We start from the raw sequence: 20465 nt of genomic DNA, 5'->3' as shown, positions 1-20465 counted from the left end.
TTTGTGACTTGACTTTGACTTCATTTCTGACCCCCATCTCTGCCTGCATCCAGACACCTCTTCCATTTCAGGCAACTATTTAGCTTCGACCAAGGAGAGAGGGACCCAGGAACCTTAGGCTGACAGAGCCCCCAGCTCATTCATCCTTGGCCTCCAGGCAGAGGCATTTAGCCCTCTACCCTCCATATACTTGCTGGAGAGGCAAATCCCCAAAGGACAGAGACATGTCTACCTAAAGTCAAGACCCAAATGAGCCGAGACATGGGTCAGTGTTCCTTTTTATAGAAGAGACATGAAGAGAAACTGGAGGAGGTGGTTGTGGGGAAGGAAGCGATGGATTAATACCAGGCTGTGAAGGACTCAGTGTACTCATGAGAGGCCTTGGTCAGCACAAGAAGGAGAGACTGGTGCTGTTCAGGGGTCAGGTTGGCTGGGCCTGGCCCAGGCTATCCACTGGCCCTGGGGAGAGGAGGGAGAAACGGAGCTGGCTGTGCATTCCCTTGGGGGCTGCGTGTCCTGTCCTGGAGAGGAATGTGGCAATGTACGTGCCCATGTGCCAGCAGAACTTGTGTTGGCTGTCATCTTGGGCATGAGGAGGCTGAAGCTGTGACCGATTGGCGGCCCTTGGAAGCTGTGGCTCTCCCTTGAGCAATACTGTCCAATGGAAATATAATATGAACACATTTATGATTTAAAATTCTCTAGTCACATTAAAAAGCACAACGGAAAACAGGTGAAATTAATTTTAATAACATTTTTGTTAAATCCAAAATATCATCTCAATAGGCAAATAAATCAATTAAAAATATTGAGCTTTTTTACAGTCTCTTATAAAATGTAAGAAGAAACTGGTAAAATTAATTTTAATATGTTTGATTTAATCCTAGTCTAAAATATTAGAATTTTGACATACCATCAATGTAAAAAAGAGCGGGATGTTTTGTGTTCTTTTCCCCACTCAGTCTTCGAAACCTGGTGTGTGTTTCCCACTTATGGCATGTCTCTGTTCATGCTGGTCACCCTGCAAGTGCTCTGCAGCCATGTGTGGCTTGTGGCTGCTGGGCTGGACAGGGTAAGCCTAGAGCGGGTTACTCGAGAGCCAGTTCTATAGCCTCTTCTGACCATGGGGAACCTCTCTCCCAGGGAGACATCTGCCGACATCTGCCTCCATTCACTGTTGACCCTAAGCATCCAGGGGAGGGACATCACCCTGCCTTGGGGGGAAGCCCCCTAGGCTGTGTTAGAACTGGGTTTTTCCTTCTCCTCTCCCTCCACTTGGCCAGCCATGGGTGCCTAGGCAAGAAGTCAGAGGCTCCACAGATACACAGGGCTAGAGAGAGAAGACAGAAGGTGGAGAAATGTGTGGAATTTTTCTCTCAGGAAGCAAAAGCCTTGACTGGCTTTAGTGTCACCCACTCATCTGTCTCAGCAGAAGGGCCCAATTGCCCCAGAACTGGGGGAATGAGGAATTTGGGAGCTGGAGGTGAATGAGGGAGGAAAGCAAGAGAGAGCTCCTGTCTGGTCCTCCTGTCCCCTTCACCTCCTCACGGGCCCACCTGCCCCTCTGCTGTACCAGTTGGTTAAATGTGTACATATTTGTAGGCTGAGGTTGCTTCGTGGTTACTCTGTGAACGACTGTCTCTGAGGCCAGGCATATTCTTTCATGATTAATTTCATTCAACCACCACTGGTTTGAGAAACATTAATAAGTGCTTGATAAGTGAATATGAGCAAGACACCATGATAGGGAAGAGGGGTATGGCAGTGGTAGAAACTGAATGTGTGTGTGTGTGTGTGTGTGTGTGTGTGTGTGTGTGTGGTGTATCTATGTAAAGACAGAGAGAAGATAGACAGACACACAAGGCCTAGACCTATCCCATACCTGGAGCTGTACCCATTTGTCACCTATCCAAGGACAGAGTGAGAGTGAAGGGCAGGGGTGTACCACCCATTCAGACCCCTGTGATGTCTTCCTGTTCCCATGTGCATGTGGGTATTCGTCTGCACAAATGAGTTATGTATGTTGCTTGCATTGAGAGAGTAAATTTTTTCATTGTTGTGAGATTCCTGTAGGTCTCACTGTCTTTGCGGGTAAGCAGCAGGGGCAGGGAGGGTCATGGAGCTTTTGCTGCTGGTGGTTCCTGGGCATTTGAGGGCCACAGCTAGTCTGTTGAGGCCACTGGGCAGGCAGAGTGTCCTTGGGGCTGTGCAGGCTCCCAATGTCGCTGATAGGAGACATAGTTCATTTTTTAACTTCTTCTTAGGGCTATGTCAGGAGACACAGCAGCTGCCACCCAGGTATCTCGTGACTGGGCATAACAGCCACCCTGCAGATCAGCTCCGAATCTGGCCAGGTTCTTGGCTGATGGGAAAAAGCCAGCAGCCCTTTCTGACCTTGTGTGTTACATGATACTTGTAACCCAGATGGGCAGCCTGGGAGGAGCCCGGGCTTTGCACAGGGAGCGGATGTTCTTGGCCACAGTCTTACAGGATTCTCCTTCCAGGACACTGAAGTTTGAGGGGGACAGAGCCCCACATTGAGAAGTTCTCTCCTCCTGGGCTTTGCAAGGGACATGCTTGGCCGAGGGCTGCCTGAGGTCTCAGGGTTGGCGTGGCTCTGGCCTGTGATCTTCTCCTGTCTCTGTTCTTTACAGGGTGTGCCATTCTGAGATCCAATTTTCTTCTGTTCTCTTCTGAATCCATCCAAATGCATGTTCTAAATGGACTTTGTGTGTATGTGTTATAGAGAAGGTCAGAGACAGCTGCAGAAGCCTGTGTGTGTCTTATAAAGCATTGCAAAGTAAAGGGACCACAGAGAAAAGCCAAAGGCCTAGGGGTGGAAATGATTCTCTTAAGGTTGGGGCCAGAGCCAGGACAAGGTTGTCATTTCCTGACTCTTTCCCTTTATCCTTTAAACTGCTGAAATGTGGAGAAACGCAGAGGCAGGAAAGGGCAGTGGAGCCAAAGCACTGGGCTTCATGGTGGTTCCTTGGCGCTATCTCCCACCCCCTAGCCCTTGTTGAGCGTGTCCTCGTGGCTGGCATGTCGGCCCTCCTGCCCACCTCTTACTCCCCATGTCTCCCCTCTTCTTCCTGGCACAGTGCGGTCCCCTCCGGGTCTGGCCAAGACACCCCTGTCTGCTCTGGGCCTGAAACCCCACAACCCAGCAGACATCCTGCTGCACCCCACAGGCGGTGAGTTGTGAAGATGGAAGATGGGGAGGGGGGCTAGGGAGAGGAGCGGGGAGGAGGACTCCTGTGGTCCTGAACAGAAACCTGGGCCTCAGAATCTGGTCAGCAGCCAGCTTTGTGCCCACACTGAGATCAGGCCTGGGAGTGGGCTCTCTGTATAGGGGCAGGGGGGTGACAGGTTTCCTTGCAGCCTTCCTGACCGTTGACTTGTGGAATCTTCCCCACTCCCAGCCTCCTCTAGCTTGGGGCTTTGGACGGCTGGTCTCAGTTTCCTTGGTGGTGTTGAGCTTTCTGCTGGAAGCCACATGTTCTAGGTGTTCAGGCCCTTGTGTACATGCACATGGGCGCACACACAGGCACACATGGGTACACACACAGGTACACACACAGTCAGAGAAGCATGCCCCTGCTGCTCTGTGTCAGGCCTCTGCTGGCAGCCCAGCTACCTCTGCTCTGAGCATCCATGAGGCATCACAGGCCAGACCCCTGGCATTCAGAGTGGTCTCTCGGTCTGCCTCTTCAGGCCCACAGAACCCTACCAGAAAAACCCATGACTAGCAGTGACCATCACTGGCTGCCATATCCTTGGCCCCCTTGCCCTCAGCCCAGGCCTCCTCCCACCTATCGAAGGACCTGCCACCTGGGGCTTCTGACTTTCCCCAGCCTATGCCCACCCCTCGTCCCCATTCCCCATGCTGGCTGTATCTTACCCAGCTTCTGAGGACAGCAGTCCAAGCTCTGAGGAAGGAAGGAGGATGGCTGCCCCACCTCCTTGGGGTCAAACAGCCTGTCCTGTTGGCAAGGTAGAGGACAGGGCCCTGGGCCTGTCTGGGAGGAGGTCGTCTTCTGAGCAGACGCCACCCTAGGTTCACACCTCCGACCTTCTCCCATTTCTCATCCCCTCTCCTTCCTATGGTGGAAGGAGGCAGGGCTCCCTGGGCCCTTGGTGGCCATGTGGGGCCACTGAACTCAGAAAGCTGCTCCCTGGACTCTGGTTTTAGGACTGGGTAGGAGCTCCTGGGGTCAACTTTACTTTTTTCCTTAGTTACCAGAAGATGGATCCAGCCAGGTAGGTGGGCAGTGGCATGCATTTGTGACCCATGAAGACACACAGCTGGGCACAGCCTCCTACTCAGAGTGTTGGCATGGCCAGGGACACTGAGCCACTGAGGGGTCAGCAGAAGCGGGTTGGGGGCTTCCTCTCACCAGCCAGCACACTCCTGCTTGACACTCCACCCACAGAGCCCTGGGCACAGGGGTGGCAAGGGGCTTAGGCTCCTGAGAGCCAGGGTCTCAACTGTGCCTCAGAGCCCTGGGGTCCTGTGCATGGTGGGCCTCGGCCTTCCCCTTGGAGCCCTTCTCTGGAAAGCGCATATCAGCCCTGGCCTCACCCCGGCTTTCCCACCTCTCTTTTCTCTGCAGAATCTCTTTCTTAAGAAATCATCCCTATTAATCTCTCTCTCTTTTTCCTTTTTTGCTCTTCCTCATCTTCACTACCTGCCCTTCTTTCCCACCTCTCCTTCCTCCTACCTCTCTTCTTGTCTTCCCTCAGAGGAAGATGAGGGGGAGGGGGTGGTCAGACTCCCAGAAGGTAAGTGGCATTTGCTATGGCTTCCTGTTCTCTGGGTCTGGAAATGGCTTTTCCTGCAGGGCTTGAAAAGGCTGGCTGGAGGCAGCTTTCCTCACTGAGACTCAGGTGACCGGGCACATGACCTTTTGTCCCCATGCCCTGTTGAGATACCACTCTGGGCACCTCCTCAGTCCTGATGGGGAGCTTGTAGCTTGATTTTCCACCCACTAAGAGGGGCACAGCCAGTGTCTGTGGGCTCCTGCAGTGCCACCCTGTTGACCAAAATGCTCCTCTTGCACCTTCCTCTTCCAGTGCCATTTGTGCCAGCCTGCCTGGCATGCAGCAGTGTACAGAGGTGGACAGGGAGGGACTCAGATCCCCTTTCCCGGGGTGTGCTCCACAGGCATTTCTTGGAGCAGAGATTCCCCACCTCGGCATCACTGACATTTTAGACTGAATGACTCTTTTTTGTGGGGGGGAGGGGATGGAGTTCTGCTTTTATTGTCCGGGCTGGAGTGCGGTGGCGTGACCTCAGCTCACTGCAATCTTTGCCTCCTGGGTTCAAGCGATTCTCCTGCCTCAGGCCCCTGAGTAGCTGGGATTACAGGTGTGTGCTGCCACACTCAGCAATTTTTTTTTTTTGTATTTTTAGTAGAGACGGGGTTTCATCACGTTGGCCAGGCTGGCTCTGAACTCCTGATCTCAGGTGATCCGCTCACCTTGGCCTCCCAAAGGGCTGGAATTATAGGCGTGAGCCACTGTGCCCAGCCCTGAATGACTCTTTGTTGTGGGTGCTGCCCTGGCTTCTACCTGCTTGATGCCAGTACCTCTCACTCAGTCATGACAATCGAAAATGTCTCCAATGTTTCCAGTGTCCCCTGGGGGAATAATTCTCCTGGCTCAGAGCCCCCATCTTAGAGCCACGATTTGCCCTCTGGAAGTCCTGCCTGGTTTCCTATCAACTCAGAAAGTACCAAGTCTGTCTTTCTCCGATTTCAGACAACTTTAGGTATTTGAGGAAATCTACGGACTCACTGTGTATACAATAATGCACTGGGATTCCCATGTACATAATTCTGAGAAACGGTTTCAAGGAGTTGGCCTGTCTGTGGGTCCCAGATGAACCCCTGATTTAGATGAGCCCTGTACTGGGCCCAGGGAGGCAGAGAAAGGGCGTAATCAGGTGGAGGCCTTGGACTCACTAGGAGCAGAACTTGAGTGAGGACTCAAAGCAGCAGGTGAAACAAAGTGGGTGCCAGCCTGGGCGGGAGGCCAGTGTATGGTTCTGGGTACTGGCATCCCCATCTCTACCAGGACGATAGGGCAAAGTGGGTACTGTGATCTCTTCCAGTTCTGACGAGTTAGGTGTTCTGACTTCCCAGCTGGGCCCTGGGCTGGTTGGCTGGTTTTCTCAGGGCTATTTCCCACTTTCCTCTGTACACAACACCTTGCTTTTCTACCCACTAAGCGGGGATGGCCTGTGCCCCTCTAAATCTACTGTCACCCAGGTAGGATGGTTGGAATTTACCAGAAGCCTTTGCTCTCTCCTAACCAGCCGGAGATTGGGCAACAGCATCAGGCTGCTTGGGGGCTGCAGAACAGGGCAGCTTCCAGAGACAGATCCAGAACAGGTGGGCCACAGCCTGCTTCCCTCTGCTGGGAACAGCTCCTCCTCGCTCCCTTGCAGGCTCATGCCTGGGTAAAGGGCTTTCTCCCAAGCTGGAGGCTGACAGCTGGTCCTGGCAGGGCAGGACCTGGGAGAGAGAGTCTAGAATTAGCTAGAGCTCAGAGCCAATGTTTCTGTACTTCAGATGCTGGACCATGCAATGGGCTCTCAGCTCCCCTTGCAGTTGTTTGACTTAAACAGACCTGTGGTATCTCAAACACTCTCCAGTGGGAAGGGCCACAGGGTGGATTATCTAGCAAGCTGGCAGTCCCTGGGGATTGTGTCTCTCACTTTGGGGTAACTTCAGGGGCGTGGGCACTGACAGAACTGAGCTCTCTGCCAAGTGCACCTCCTGAATGACTCATCTTGCACGGCCCCAAGTGCTCTAGCCACAGCCAGAGTTTGGAGGAGAAGGTTATTAGGGGTTAACTCAGCCACACCCATCATTGTCACAGATATGCAGCTGACATCAGCATTGTGGGTGGTTTTGGGGGATCTGCCCAAGGTCACAGTTAGGAGGTAACAGAGCCAGACTGGAGTTATTGGTCTCCTATCCCTTCCTCAAGTGGCCATTTTAAAGCCCTTTTCCTGACTCCAGGCACTGTGCCCTGGGATTCCAGTGTGGGAGTTGGAATTGCTGCCCGTGGCCTGAGGAGTGGAGCAGGGAAGGGGCAGGCAGCGAAGCTGTGGGCAGCCAGTTCCTTATTTTCTGACTCATGTGCCACCGTCCGGGTCAACCTAAAGCCCATTCTTTGCTGACCCTCTGAGGCTCTGCTTGATTTCCCTGCTGATACTTGGGAAATTCAGAAAAAAAATGCCTGTGAGGCAAAAATGACCAGAGGCAGGATTATTCAACTGGGGGAAAAGAAGAATTTGAGGGATGTCTGCTCTATCCCGGGTGCTATGGGAAACATTTTACATTCATTCTTTCATTCATTGCTTCATTTATTCATAATACTTTGTGCACCAACTGCGTGCCAGGCTTTGGGAATATAAGGATGTGTAAAGCAGCTGGTGAGGAGAGCGATGCCAACAGACACTTCAATATTAGGCGAAAGTGCTGAGCAGGGGTAGGAATAGGATGTCATGGAAGCTTGGAGGAGGGGGCATGTGGCCTGACCTAAAAGGTTTGGCATTCTCACTTTTGAGCTTCTGACTCTGGGACCTGAGAGTTTCCACATTCCCTTCTTTCTCCTTCACCTGCATGTCTTGATTTTACTTAGGATGGGTGTGCCCCTTCTCTCTAAGCAAAGAGCTTCTTTGGGGAGACAGAAAATATATTTCAGGGTGTGGATCAAGAGCTGACAGTGCCCAGCTGGAGGAGGCCAAGTCACTGTGCTGCAGCTGCTCTCTGCCGCCAGCAGCCACTTGGCAGGGTTTGGGTTCCTGGAATGTTCTACATGAAGCACCCTCCCTGTCCCCACCTCTCCTGCCTGCCCAACTCCCTGTAGCCTGTGATGCAGCTGCTCCAGGATTGGAGGAAAAGAGGAAAACAGCAGGAGAGGTGGTGCAAGTGAGGAGTGGAGGGAGGCTAGGATCAAGGGTGGGGAGCAGCGGGGCTGGTTCTGAACACTGGGCCTGGGATTGGCAAGAAAGAATTAGGAGGAACTTTCCTGCTTCTTCTCACCTGATCCTGGCTGGGCAGGGAGGTATTCTCATTCCCACTTTGCAGATGAGGAAACTGAGTCCCAGAAAGTCTCTAGTAAGTGCAAGAGTGGTGGATGAGGGGAGAGCTTGCAGTTTGAAGTATATTATCCTGGGATGGGAGAGAGAGAAAGAGATAGAATAGACAGAAAAAGGAAGCATTTTCAATATAGAAATCTAAGTGTGAAAACTGGGGAAAACTGATGGTTAGCCCTGAAGATTGGTTTTAAACAGTTCTGGAGATGAACTCAGGAAATCAAGTAACTTCCCAAGGTCCCTCCGGCTCTGAGTTCATGAGGAATAGAGATTGCATGGAAGGGTTTCATTCTTCTCTACCCCGTGATCTGGGACTGGAGGGGGGCAGGTTGGGGTGGCAGTCAGAGGGCAGACCAGCTGACCAAGGAAGAGCATTCGCTGGGAGGGAGAAAGGCAGGTGGGGGCTCGGTGAGGGCAGGGCCAGGTGGGACTGGGTCTCAGTGACCTGGGCTAGGTTGGCCACCCAATGCACAAGGGTTGTTTCCGACACTGTGGTGGGAGTGGATGCTGCTGCTTCTCCCTGGGCCAGCCGTCCTGTTCCCCAAGTTCAGACTCCTAGTCTCTTGAGAACTCCTCTGGTGTTCTGCAGTTTAGGAGCTGAAAAGCCAATGGGACTGTTGCCTTAAGAAGTTGGCCATCTATTGAGCCATCTCAGGGTTTCTGATATGCTGTCTCATGGGTCCTCCATGCAGTCTTACCCTCAGACTCTCAGGCTGCGACTCAGGTGCCACATTTAGGCCAGAAGCAGTTAGTAGACACCCAGCCTGTGTAATGGCAAGTAAGCCATGGGTTCCAGGCTTGGCTGTGTCCTGACTGTAGGACAGGGTGGTGTGGCCCATTTTATCTCAGTTTTACTGTTGCTAGAAGTTGTACTTCTTTAAAGGGGTGGGGTGTAGGGCAATGTGTGTTGCTTACCCAATATGTGGGTTAGGGGCCTGGTGGGAAACTGATGGTTCATTCCAATGGAGCAAGCTAGGACAGCTGATGGACCCTTAAAAGGTCTGGGCAGACCAACGAGGGATGGGAAAGCACCTGGAGTTCTCCCTAACAGGAGCAAGGAGCCATCTTCCCAGGCCTTAAGGAATTAGGAGGGAGCTGGAGGGCAGGGCTGCTGACCAGAGTGTGGCTAGAGGGAGGTAGGTAGGGGATGCAGCCACTGGCACCTTGCCCTTCTCTCTCCCTCCCTCTCATTCATACCAGACCTTCTGAAGGCCAAACCCATCCTGAGCCAGAGAGTAAGGGGGTTTGGATGACATAGTAAATAAAAGCTAGTCCAGTGATGCAGATCAGGGTAGAGAGTAGATTAGGAGTGATATCAATGGATTGGAGAACACAGACCTTCACAGTGTCATTCATGTGGGTTTCAACTTGAACTTCAGAGAGTGAGAAAAATGGATGTGTGCGTTTTGCTGGGGTCTTACTGTGTGCCTCTGGATGGGGCTGGAGTGTAAGGATAATGCTTCTGTGACTTTGTGGGGCACATGTCGATCAAGGTCTGCTGTGTACTAGGTGCTGTGTGAGGACTCAGCATGCAGATCAGCTAGGCAGCTCTGGAAGCCCTTAGACAGCCAAAGAGTGGCTTCCTCTCCCTGGGTGGGAGAGAAGGGGTGCCGAGAACTGTGGGGACCCAGGTGAAGCCATGGTGAGTGCCTGGAAGGGTCCGGGAAGAGTTTTCAGAGAGTGACCTAGGGTGGCAAGGGACTGGAGGGGAGAGTGAACTCTCGTTCACTCTTGGGTGTCATTTGCATGGCTGTGGGTGAGGCTCCCTCTGAGGGTCCCTTCTCCCAAGCTGGGTTACCAATTTCCCAAGACTAAAAACACTGAAACTACTGGCTCCCTGACTTGCAGAGGGTTGCATTTGCAATGGTTAAGGGCAGATTGGGGCCAGATTGCCTGGGTTCCTAGGCCGACTCTGCCCCTTGCTAGCTGTGACCTGGGTAAGGTACTTATATCCCCCCAGTCCTACGTTTCCTGTATAATTGTTTGCTCTTTTGATCATTAGGAATAGCCCCATGGAGTTGGCTCTTCTCTGGCTGATGGGCTGGAGTGCTGGATAGAGCCAGCTCTGGGTGTCCTGTGAGCCTATAGACCCTGTCTAGGCCACCCAGAGCCAGCTTGTGAGTCTGGAGACTCTGGTGCTAGTGTTCAGTGCCACTAAGCATCCATGTATCCTGGGCACATGGCTCTACCTCTCTGGGCTGAGGAGACAGGTTAGATCAGGGGTCGGCACACTGTGACAGCCGGTCACATCCCGCCCACTGACTATTTTGGTAAAGAAAGTTTGATTGCAACCCAGCCACACCCATTCACTGTCCTATAGTCTATGTAAGCTTTCACACCACCACAGCAGAGGTGTGTAGTTGCAACAGTAGCAGCCTGACCCACCAGCTTAAGATATTGACTATTGAGTCTTTACAAAAATGTGTGCTGGCCCTGGTCAGGGGATCTCCGCATTGTCTTCTGGTTCCAGCAGAGCCTCATACTTGGGTGGCGCAGAATCCATGCCTCTGGTGTGAATTTGGCCTGGGCCTTCTGTGAGGTGGGTGGGTGGCCTGGACTGGTTGAGGAAGGCTTTCCAGGAGGCCTTGCTGGTATTGCCTGCATGGATTCCAGCGTTGGGTGCCTAGGTGGCTGGTTCTACATCACCCTGTGCCTGGTACCTGGAATAGACCGCCTGTGCCTGCCTCTTTGCAGACAAACTGCCTCAACCTTGTTCACTGTCGTTGTCGGGTAGAGGGAGCTCTGCGTGGGGACAAAAGACAAGTGGGGAGGCTGTGGCTGGAGCTGTTTGCAGACCCTGTTACAGCCTCCGGGACCTGCTCTGTAAAGCGTCCTGTGCTGAGCGAGCGACCATCCTCTTCCGGTGTCCAGAGAGGCCTCTGGCCTGGGTGTAGGATGTCAGACCTGAGGGCTACCCCAGGAGCATCTCCCTGGAGGCTGTGCCCCTATGCAGCAAGCCCTGGAAACACCCTGCTAGCACCCTGGTTTTCTGTGGGCTTAAGGGAGGAAGTTTGCATGTCAGCCAGCTAGACCTTGGGCCTGTCACCCATGAGGGACCTGGAGGAGGGGGCTTTTCTCCAGCTCTGAGCATCACAGTCTTGACCAGCAGGGGCTGCAGGGGCCTGGCCTCCTGAGGGCTGCACAGACTCTGGTTCTTCAGTTTCTCATGCTGATTTCAGTGGATTCCTCAGTTGTGGGCAGTATGGCTTTGTACTCAGGCCAGTTTCCTCCTGGGTAAGAAAAGGACAGGGCTGGGTTTGGAGGTGGTGGGAATGACATCCCTCCCCAATCGTGGCCCTGGGTAACTTGGTAAACAAGAGAGTTCTGCTGGTTCTTCCTGTTTCAAATGGAGTGTGTTTAGAGGCTGGCCTCAGAGGCCGTGGAGGAAGCGGGCAGGTGCTGGACCGGGAGTCAAGTGGGGCCGTCTGTGACCTTGTCATTTCCCTTGCTGGGCCTCAGCATCTTCATCTGTAAAATGGTCTTTTCTAGCACTTTTCCCCCACCCCTTCCTCTTAGGCTATTTGGAACACCAGGTAGGGCCATGTATATTGAGATCCTCTGTAAACTGCTTGGTGCTACAGGAATGCCAGAGGTGGGTGATGGAATGCTGAGTTCCACCTGGGAATGGGATTCCCTGACGCCAGTCTCTGGAGGAATGCTGAGTGTGTCAGGCAGAGAGGGGTGGGTGTGTCTTGGCATCGAAGGGGCTGGTGAGTCCACAGCAGCCCTGCAGGGTGTGACTCACCAGTACAGGCCCGTTGCAAGGTGGCCAAGGCTGTTTCTGGATTCTGGGCATGGGATGGAGCTCACATGAACTCTGGCGCTGTCCTGGAAGACAGGCAAGGTGGGAATGGACCTCTGGGCCTGCCGTAGGGCCCCAGACTCTAGTAGCACCAGGAGAACCTAGAAGGGCCTGAATGCTGAGTAGCAAGATCATCGAAGAAAGAGAGCAGCCAAAGGGGGTTGCCAGCTATGGACAGACTCCTAGTCCTTGGAGGGAAGAGTCCCTGATGGCCATGTTCTGAGGCGGAGCCTGGGGTCCATTTCAGGGTCCCCTCTTCTAAGCAAGGCCCTGGTGAAAGGTAGCTGCAGGGCAGGTGTGTCAGGGCAGGCAGGAGTCCTTGGTCTCTTTTGGGGGCTATTCCTGTGTTCCCAGGCTGGTGTCCGGGAGGCTGGGTTCCATCCAGGGCTGGTTGGGTGGGATCTGTGGATCTGTGCTCAGAGTCTCTGTCCCCTTGTCCCTTCCAGAGCCCCGGAGCTATGTCGAATCTGTGGCGCGGACGGCCGTGGCTGGGCCTCGAGCTCAGGATTCTGAGCCTAAGAGCTTTAGCTCCCCAGCCGCCCAGGCCTATGGCCACGAGACACCCCTGAGGAATGGGACCCTGGGTGGCTCCTTTGTCTCCCCCAGCCCCCTCTCCACCAGCAGCCCCATCCTCAGTGCTGACAGGTAAGCCGGGAAGGGGCAGTGGGTGGGGGATGAGAATCCAGGCCTGGGACTAGGATGGGATGGGTGAGGCCTCCTGGATCTGTTGCCTATGGTGTGAACAGGCAGAAATCACACCCAGATGGGGGCATCTTGTAAACCACGTCATCAAGGTGCATTGAGGGCACATGTCCTGAGTGCTGAATTCTGTGGGGAGCCCGGGGCAGTTACCTGTGATTCCCAGGTGACATTCAATTCCACCCATCCAAAACTGTGCCGGGAGGAGTGAGGGGTACCACGGTTAATGCGGCAAAGTCCTTCTCCGAGTTGAAAATCTACCAACAGTAATGACTTATGCAGTGGACTCATCCTCGGTACCAGGCACTTTCCTAAGTGCTTTATACAGTTATTTAATTCTCGCAGCAATCATAGGAGGTGAGCACTATTATTGTTCCCACTTTTCAGAAGAGGAAACTGAGGCATAAAGGTGCAGTAGCTTGCTCGAGGTCCCACAGCTGAGCAGTGGCAGAAATCAGATTCAGGAGGAAGCGTGTGGTCCCAGAGCCCACGTCTCTATCCTCTACCCCAGACCTGCGTCAAGGTGCCATCCCACACAGGATGAGAGTCAGATGGGCCCGAAGCCCACACATGAGTGAAGGGCTTGGAGCTCAGAACAAGGGGCCATTCTTTCTGGCTTGGGGTGCAGGGAGGATTTCTGAGGGTTGGAGGCATTTGTGGAGGGTCCAGAGGAGCTAGCAGGATGTTGAAAGATGAAGAAGGAGAGAGAGGGCATTCCAGAAAGACAGCTCAGCAGGGACAGAGGACTGGGCTGTGGCTGTGTTGGGAGCGTGGGGCTGAGGGCTTGCGGCCTGCCATTAGGAGGTGCCTCAGTGGATGGACGGCTGGCATCCATATATCTGAGTGCATCATACAGAGATGAAAGCCCAGAAGTGGGCAGAGTGGGTGGACAGTCCTTGCTTCCCTGCTCACAGGCTCAGTGGAGGGGTGCAGCAAGGAGCTGCTGGACTGGAGTAGTGGGGGTGAAGGTGGAGGGGACACAGAGATGGGATGACAGCATAGGAAAGAAGCCAGGCAAAGGAGGAAGACCCGGCTGGCCTACATAGCGCCCAGGAGGGGAGACTCTGCCTGACCATCCCTTCTGTGCCGTGCCCACTGCTCTCCCTAGTCTGGGATGACACAGGGCCTGCAAATTCCCCTGACATTTCCCCAGGCCCGGTGGGGCCAGGTTGTGGCACAGCCTATATTGGCTCAGTGCTAAGCCTCCCCTGCAAGTCGGGGTACCATGGAAGGAGTGGGGGAACAGATGAGCAGAGACAACTGTCTTGTGGATTCTAAGCCAAGCAGCCCCCCTCCCCAGCCTGTCAGCAGGGCAGCAGGCTGCATTGCTAGGAGGCCTGACTCTGGCAGAGGGTTGCACTTCCCATGTTAAAGGAAAGGGGATGTTCCTAAGTTGCCCCAGCCACCCATTGTTGATGCTCAGTGAGCTCTGGCATTAGGAAGTTTTTCGCTCTTTCTCGCTCAAATCCCTCCTGCTGAGGCATTGGCCCTTTGCAGGAAGCTGGCCTTTCTCCTCCAGGATTAACCTTCCAGAACTCCATTTTACTGTCTCCTTCTCCCGCCCTGCTCAGCCTGGCTCTGGCTCCCACTCTTCAGAATCCAGTTTATTCTGGATTATGCCAGGAGGTGGCTCTCTGCTCTGGCCCCTTCTGGGATGCAAGGTAGACTTTGTCCTAGCCTGGCCCCTGACCTTCTCCTTGCCCTTGGCTCTTGTTCCAAGAGCATACCCCCTACTAAAAGCTCATGTCACCACGTGAACCTGAGCTTATCCAACCTGGCCCAGCAGGGGCTGGCCTGCCACAAGGTCCTTCCGGCCTGCGGTTCCAGGTTTTGGCCCATTGGCTAAGTAAGGACCCCTCCCTCTGGGGGCGCCTGGTGCACAGCCTGCCTGCTACCTCCCTACAGCTACTGGTTTATGCAAGGTCCCTGTCAGCCTTTGTTTCTCTTGCTATAAATGGATGGAAGTTCGGATCTGGAAGGAGTCAGGGTCACCTAATCCAGCCCCTCATGTTCACATGGAAAAACTTTAACAAGCAAAATCCAGATTTTCCAACTCACTGGCCATCCATCACATTGTACTGCTGTGCTCTCATAGGTCACTCCATGTGGACCTACACTTATTTTACAAGGGAAGCTTTGATTGTGGCAATTACCCCAGGGATAGTCCTCTGAACTGAATTTTTTCAGAGTCAAAAATGGGAGTGATCTCTGAGCTCATCTCATCTAACTTCCCAGTGCAGGAAATTCCCTCTACAACTTTCAGGCCCATAGGTCTGTCAGCCTCTGCTTAAATGCTCCTAATGACAGGAGCCTCATTACCACGCAAGGCAGCTTTCTCCATTGCTGGCCACATCCGCAGTGGCTGGAGAAAAGACCTTACGATGAACTGAAATCCCCTGATGTGAGTCCCCCACCTTGTGATTCCTTATCTTTGCTTTTGTGGAGACACCCAGGAGTGAAGGCCCAATTCTAGCACTCTCAGCCAACGTTCAAGGATGATAATATCACACTTGAGGAAACTGAGTCAAGGCAGGGCTACCCCCGGTAGGAACAGGAGCCAGGAAACTCCAGTGGGAATTTCTGTGTTTTGGTTTTTCTTTTTTGAGACAGAGTCTCGCTCTGTTGCCCAGGCTGAAGTACAGTGGTGCAATCTCAGCTAACTGCAATCTCCGCCTCCTGGGATCAAGCGATTCTCCTGCCTCAGCCTCTCGAGTAGCTAGGATTATAGGTGTGTGCCACCATGCCCGGCTAATTTTTGTATTTTTAGCAGAGACAGGATTTCACCATGTTGGTCAGGCTGGTTTTGAACTCCTGACCTCAGGTGATCCTCCTGCCTTGGCCTCCCAAAGATTACAGGCATGAGCCACCGTGCCTGGCCTCCAGTGGGAATTTCTGTGATGCTGGAGGCTACCACATGACAGCCACCTCCAGTTTCCACAGGAGAGGTCTCTTCACTTTGACATGGCTCAGGGGTGAGCATGGTGCAGTAGGGAAGCGGTAGGCTTTGGAATCAGATGCAGATTAGTTGAAACCCTGGTCTTTGATAGGCAGTGTGGTCCGAAGCCTGCTGCTTAACCTCCCTGAGCCTCAGTTTCTTCTGATGTTTCTGTAAGGTAAAGTATAGAGCCCTGACGTCCCGCCGTACTGCCGGTGGAGCCATTCTCCCTGTCGTTTGTGGTGGGAGGGAGGGCTCAGAGCCCGCTGTAAATCCATCCTTCATTCAGTGCTGTCCGCTGGCATCTTAACCTGCCATCTCTCTACAGTACTTCCGTGGGGAGTTTCCCATCAGGAGAGGGCAGCGACCAGGGTCCCTGGACGCCCACTCAGCCTTTATTGGAGTCTGGCTTCCGCTCCAGCAGCCTGGGACAGCCCAGCCCATCCGCCCAGAGAAACTACCAGAGATCTTCTCCCCTCCCGACTGTGGGCAGCAGCTACAGCAGCCCTGACTACTCACTGCAGCAATTCAGCTCCTCTCCGGAAAGCCAGGCCCCAGCTCAGTTCAGCGTGGCTGGTGTCCACACAGTGCCTGGGAGCCCTCAGGCACGCCACAGAACAGTGGGCACCAACACTCCCCCCAGTCCTGGCTTTGGCCGCCGGGCCATCAACCCCAGCATGGCTGCCCCCAGCAGTCCCAGTTTGAGCCATCGCCAGGTGATGGGTCCACCAGGCACTGGCTTCCAAGGTAGCACGGTCTCCAGCCCCCAGAGCAGTGCCCCGACCACCCCGGGGAGCCCCAGCCTGGGTCGGCACCCAGCTGGGACCCAACAGGTTTCTGGCCTCCACAACAATGTGGCCACCACCCCAGGGAGTCCCAGCCTGGGCCGGCACCCTGGGGCTCACCAAGGCAATCTGGCCTCTGGTCTCCATGGCAATGCGATAGCCAGTCCTGGAAGCCCCAACCTGGGCCGGCACCTGGGAGGGTCTGGATCTGTGGTTCCCGGCAGCCCCTGCTTGGACAGGCATGTGGCCTATGGTGGCTACTCCATCCCTGAGGACCGGAGACCCACACTGTCCCGGCAGAGCAGTGCCTCTGGCTACCAGGCTCCTTCCACGCCCTCCTTCCCCGTTACCCCTGCCTACTACCCTGGCCTGAGCAGCCCCACCGCCTCCCCGTCGCCGGACTCATCAGCCTTCCGGCAAGGGAGCCCAACACCAGCCTTGCCAGAGAAGCGAAGGATGTCGGTGGGAGACCGGGCAGGCAGCCTCCCTAACTATGCCACCATCAACGGGAAGGTGTCTTCACCTGTTGCCAGCGGCATGTCCAGTCCCAGTGGGGGCAGCACCGTCTCCTTCTCCCACACTCTGCCCGACTTCTCCAAGTATTCCATGCCAGGTGGGTCTCTCCTCCTTCCATTTCCACCCTCCCGCTGATGAAGTAAGTACAAGGGTGAAGATACCTATCCCAGTCTTTGTTCTGACATTTCCTTGGCAGAAGACCTGGGGTGAATCGCTGAGTTCTGGGACTTAGTTTCTTTATCTATAGAAGGAGAGTCGGAGGTGTCCTCACAGTAAGTGTGCTGTGGTTGTGGATGCTGAGATGAGGATGCCAATACAGATGAGGATGATAAAAATAATAATGATGAATAGTATTACTGCTATGATTATCATTACCCTCATAGCCATTACCACTTGTTGAGCACATACTGTGTGCCAGGCTCTGAGCTAAGTAGTATCTCATTTAAGCTTCTTGGCCACTTGGTCAAGTAGGTATTAATATTATTAACCCTGGTTTACAAACTGAGGCTTAGAGGCTCTGTTACTTATCTAGTATCACTCAGTCAAGAAACGGCAGAGCCAGGTTTCTAATCCAGGCCACGCCACCCCAAAACAAATGCTCTTCAAGCATCACTGGAGTTGTCTTTATCATGTGTCCGTATCGTGGGGGTCATTGTTATTTAGCATGACCTTGAAAACCTGCCTTCCAAACCTGGAACCCCATACCTTTGTCAGCCCCATGGTGCCACATCACTCCTAATAGACCCAGCTCTACTGAAGCTCATGCAGGTTTGTGCAGTGAATTCTTTGCCCATGGCCAGAGCTTGCCACATTTGCCTCCACTTAAGAGAGCTCATTGTCTAAACACAAAGGCCAAGCTCAAACTTGACTGTGTGCACAGTGGCCCTGGGGCCTTGACATTTGAGGTGATTTAGAATGTTTTGGGCCCCAGCTGTCCAGATTCTCCCTGTATCACTCTCAGGCCCTGCCCTGAGCCTGCCAAGCTGGGACACCTAGAATGACCCTGCACCCCCTGTTTCCTGCCGCCCACCAGGGACATCTGGTTCCCAGCCCCTCTCCTTGAAGGATGCAAAACTTCTAGTAGTTGGGATGCTTCCTGTTTCCCACCATCTTCTCTGCTTAAAATAGCCTTTGGAGTCAACACAGGAAGGCACGTGGGACTGCAGCCGCCTCTGACAGCTCATTAAACAGGCCTCGCAGCAGTGGGGCCTGGGGCTTCGGACAGAGAATGGCAGCTTGCAGCAGTTGCACGACCCAGCTGCCTAACCCAGAGACTTTCTTCAGCACACAGCTGCCAGGAAAGGGAACTGACCTCTCCCCTCACTCTCGCCCAGAGACAGATCCCAGAAGCATAAGGGAGTGTCAATCAAAGGCTGAAATTGACTAAGCCCTGGAGACACAACCTGTGTCTCCGGATCCGCTCTCTTAACTTGATAGCATCTTTAGTGCCGGCTTCTGTTTCTGAAGGCAGGAGAGGAAAAATGTGGAATCCTCATCTTTTCCTATTCCTTATCCACTATGTTTTTTTGTTTTCTTTGATGCCAAAAGCTGAAGGAAGAGGTTGAGAGTGAGGGCCGCACTTCCTGATGCTTAGACAGGAAGATACGTTTAGCTGGTGCTACACTGGTTGCTGGGGCCTCTTCCCACACGCACCATCTGTGTGACTTGGGAAAGTCACTTCTCATCTCTGAATTTCTCCTTATTTGTAAAATTAGGCAGTTGGATTCTGTCCTGTCTCAGCTCCCTCCAGAATCTAATAATCTAATGTTCTATGACCAGTTCCCAAGGTCTGCAAAGAGTCTGGGCATGGGCGTGTGTGGGGTGCTGCCTGCCTGAGGAGTGGGGTGCCTGACGTGCATAGATGGCCTGTAGATTCTAGGCCCGCCATCACCTGTTTGAATCAAAGGGAAGTGATTGTTTGACCCGTGTGATGCAGAACACAGCTTTTCCCTGTGGGAAGTGAGGAGGGGCCTGGGGAAAAGGGCGCAGAAATGGATCTTTCTGTCCTCATCTTCATGGTGCGTATGCTGAAGTTGAGAAACTGAACCTGTGGAGAAAGGTTCTAGAAGCAAGTGTTTTAGCCCATAGGAGAGAACCTGTGGGAAGGGTTTAGTCACAGTCTTCTAGGGAAAGGGGGACATAGGGTAGAGGAAGGTTTTGGTAGGCTCTGTGAGAATGCAGTGCCAGCCCCTCCCCTAGGAGGCAGCTCAGCCACCCAGATGGCTGGCAGGGGGTAGGGATGGATGAAGAGGTTGAAGGTTCCTTCCACTGTGCTCTCACAGTGTGCGAGGACATCAGCTTTTGATGTCAGTTTCCTGGGGCTGCCATAACAAAGGACCATGTGCTTTGTGGCTTAAAAATGACCGAAATGTGTTCTCCCACAGTTCTGGAGTCTAGAAGTCCAGAATCAAGGTGTTGGCGAGGTTGGCTCCTTCCTGAGGCTCTGGGGAGAATCTTTCCCAGGCCTCTCTCCCAGTTTCTTGTGGCTGCCAGCATCGTTGATGTCCCTTGGCTTGTAGACATGTCACCCCAGTCTCTGCCTGCTCCTTCCATGGTCTCTCCCCGAGCGTCTGTCTCCTCTCCTTGTAAGAACACCAGGCCTGCAGGCATCCTGGATTAAGGCCCACCCTAATCCTACATGACCTCATCTTAATCTGCAAAGACCCTAATTCTAAATAAGGTCAAATTCACAGGCACTGGGGGTCAGGACTTTGATGTATATTTTGGTGAACACAAAGTAACCCATAACACTTTGTATTCTTCTCCTGCTTTAGACAACAGCCCGGAGACACGGGCTAAAGTGAAGTTTGTCCAGGACACTTCTAAGTATTGGTACAAACCTGAGATCTCCAGGGAGCAGGGTGAGTGTGGGGCTCTTTGTCCATCAGAGGTCGTAGCTGGCTGAGGCCTGCTGTGTCTTCCTGGGGCAAGGAACAGAGGCAAATTCACTCCTCTTTGTAGTAGGGGGTCATCACAGAGGGGGCTGGGGTTGAAGTTGCACAATATGAAGCACTTCTTCCAGTGAAGTGTGGAACCGCAGAAGCAGTGGATGTAGACACCTCTTGGAAGGATTCTTAAGGTCTGCCAAGATAATATGAAACCTTTGCTCTCTGTCTGCCTGATGTGGGAGGTTTTTGCATTTTACAGAGAGAATAAAGTTGGGAATGTGGGAGTGATTCTCAGGGGAAGCGTGTGTGGGTATGGGACAGGGTCGGCAGCGACAGCCCCTGGGTCAAATCTGGATGCTGCCTGCTTTTGTAAATGAAGCTTTGTTGGGACGCACCCACACCTGCTGGCTTGCTTCCTGTCTGTGCTGCCGTCCTGCTGCAGTGGCACAGTGGAGTGGCTGCAGCAGAGGCTGCATGGCCTGAAAAGCCTGAAATATTTACTCTCTGGCCATTTACAGAGTGTGTTTGCTAGCCGGGTGTCATGGCACACACCTGTAATCCCAGCACTTTGCAAGGCCAAGGCAGGGGATCACCTGGGGCCAGGAGTTCAAGACCAGCCAGGGCAATATAGCGAGATACTGAATCTACAAAAAACAAAAAGAAAAGAATTATTCAGGCCTAATGGTGCATGCTGAACAGTGGCCTGTGGTCCCAGCTACTCAAGAAGCTGAGG

The 20465-nt window shown here is 53.4% G+C and overlaps 1 protein-coding gene and 1 long non-coding RNA gene across 51 annotated transcripts in view; one reads left to right on the top strand and one right to left on the bottom strand.

The window, feature by feature from the left end:
* TNS1 (tensin 1) overlaps positions 1–20465 on the top strand; it is a 241793-nt gene that overhangs the window by 206656 nt on the left and 14672 nt on the right. For 20 of the 50 annotated variants that reach the window (XM_078328468.1, XM_035305641.3, XM_078328458.1 and 17 more), the window contains 6 exons: positions 3102–3194; positions 4237–4260; positions 4744–4782; positions 12356–12554; positions 15872–16941; positions 19619–19705. In XM_078328468.1, the coding sequence (XP_078184594.1) occupies positions 3102–3194; positions 4237–4260; positions 4744–4782; positions 12356–12554; positions 15872–16941; positions 19619–19705 (1512 nt within the window). The remainder of the gene's footprint in view (positions 1–3101; positions 3195–4236; positions 4261–4743; positions 4783–12355; positions 12555–15871; positions 16942–19618; positions 19706–20465) is intronic. The other 30 variants (XM_078328472.1, XM_078328471.1, XM_035305642.3 and 27 more) reach the window with 4 other exon arrangements.
* On the bottom strand, positions 731–6820 carry LOC144576713 (uncharacterized). The gene is made up of 2 exons (XR_013519105.1): positions 6631–6820; positions 731–6515 (listed from the first exon to the last, which is right to left on the bottom strand). It is a non-coding gene; the product is annotated as an uncharacterized LOC144576713 (long non-coding RNA).

Source organism: Callithrix jacchus, chromosome 6 (assembly GCF_049354715.1).
Source record: "Callithrix jacchus isolate 240 chromosome 6, calJac240_pri, whole genome shotgun sequence".
Taxonomy (NCBI): Eukaryota; Metazoa; Chordata; class Mammalia; order Primates; family Cebidae; genus Callithrix; species Callithrix jacchus.
The sequence above is the reverse complement of the archived record's forward strand: the minus strand, read 5'-3'. Positions and strand labels throughout refer to the sequence as shown.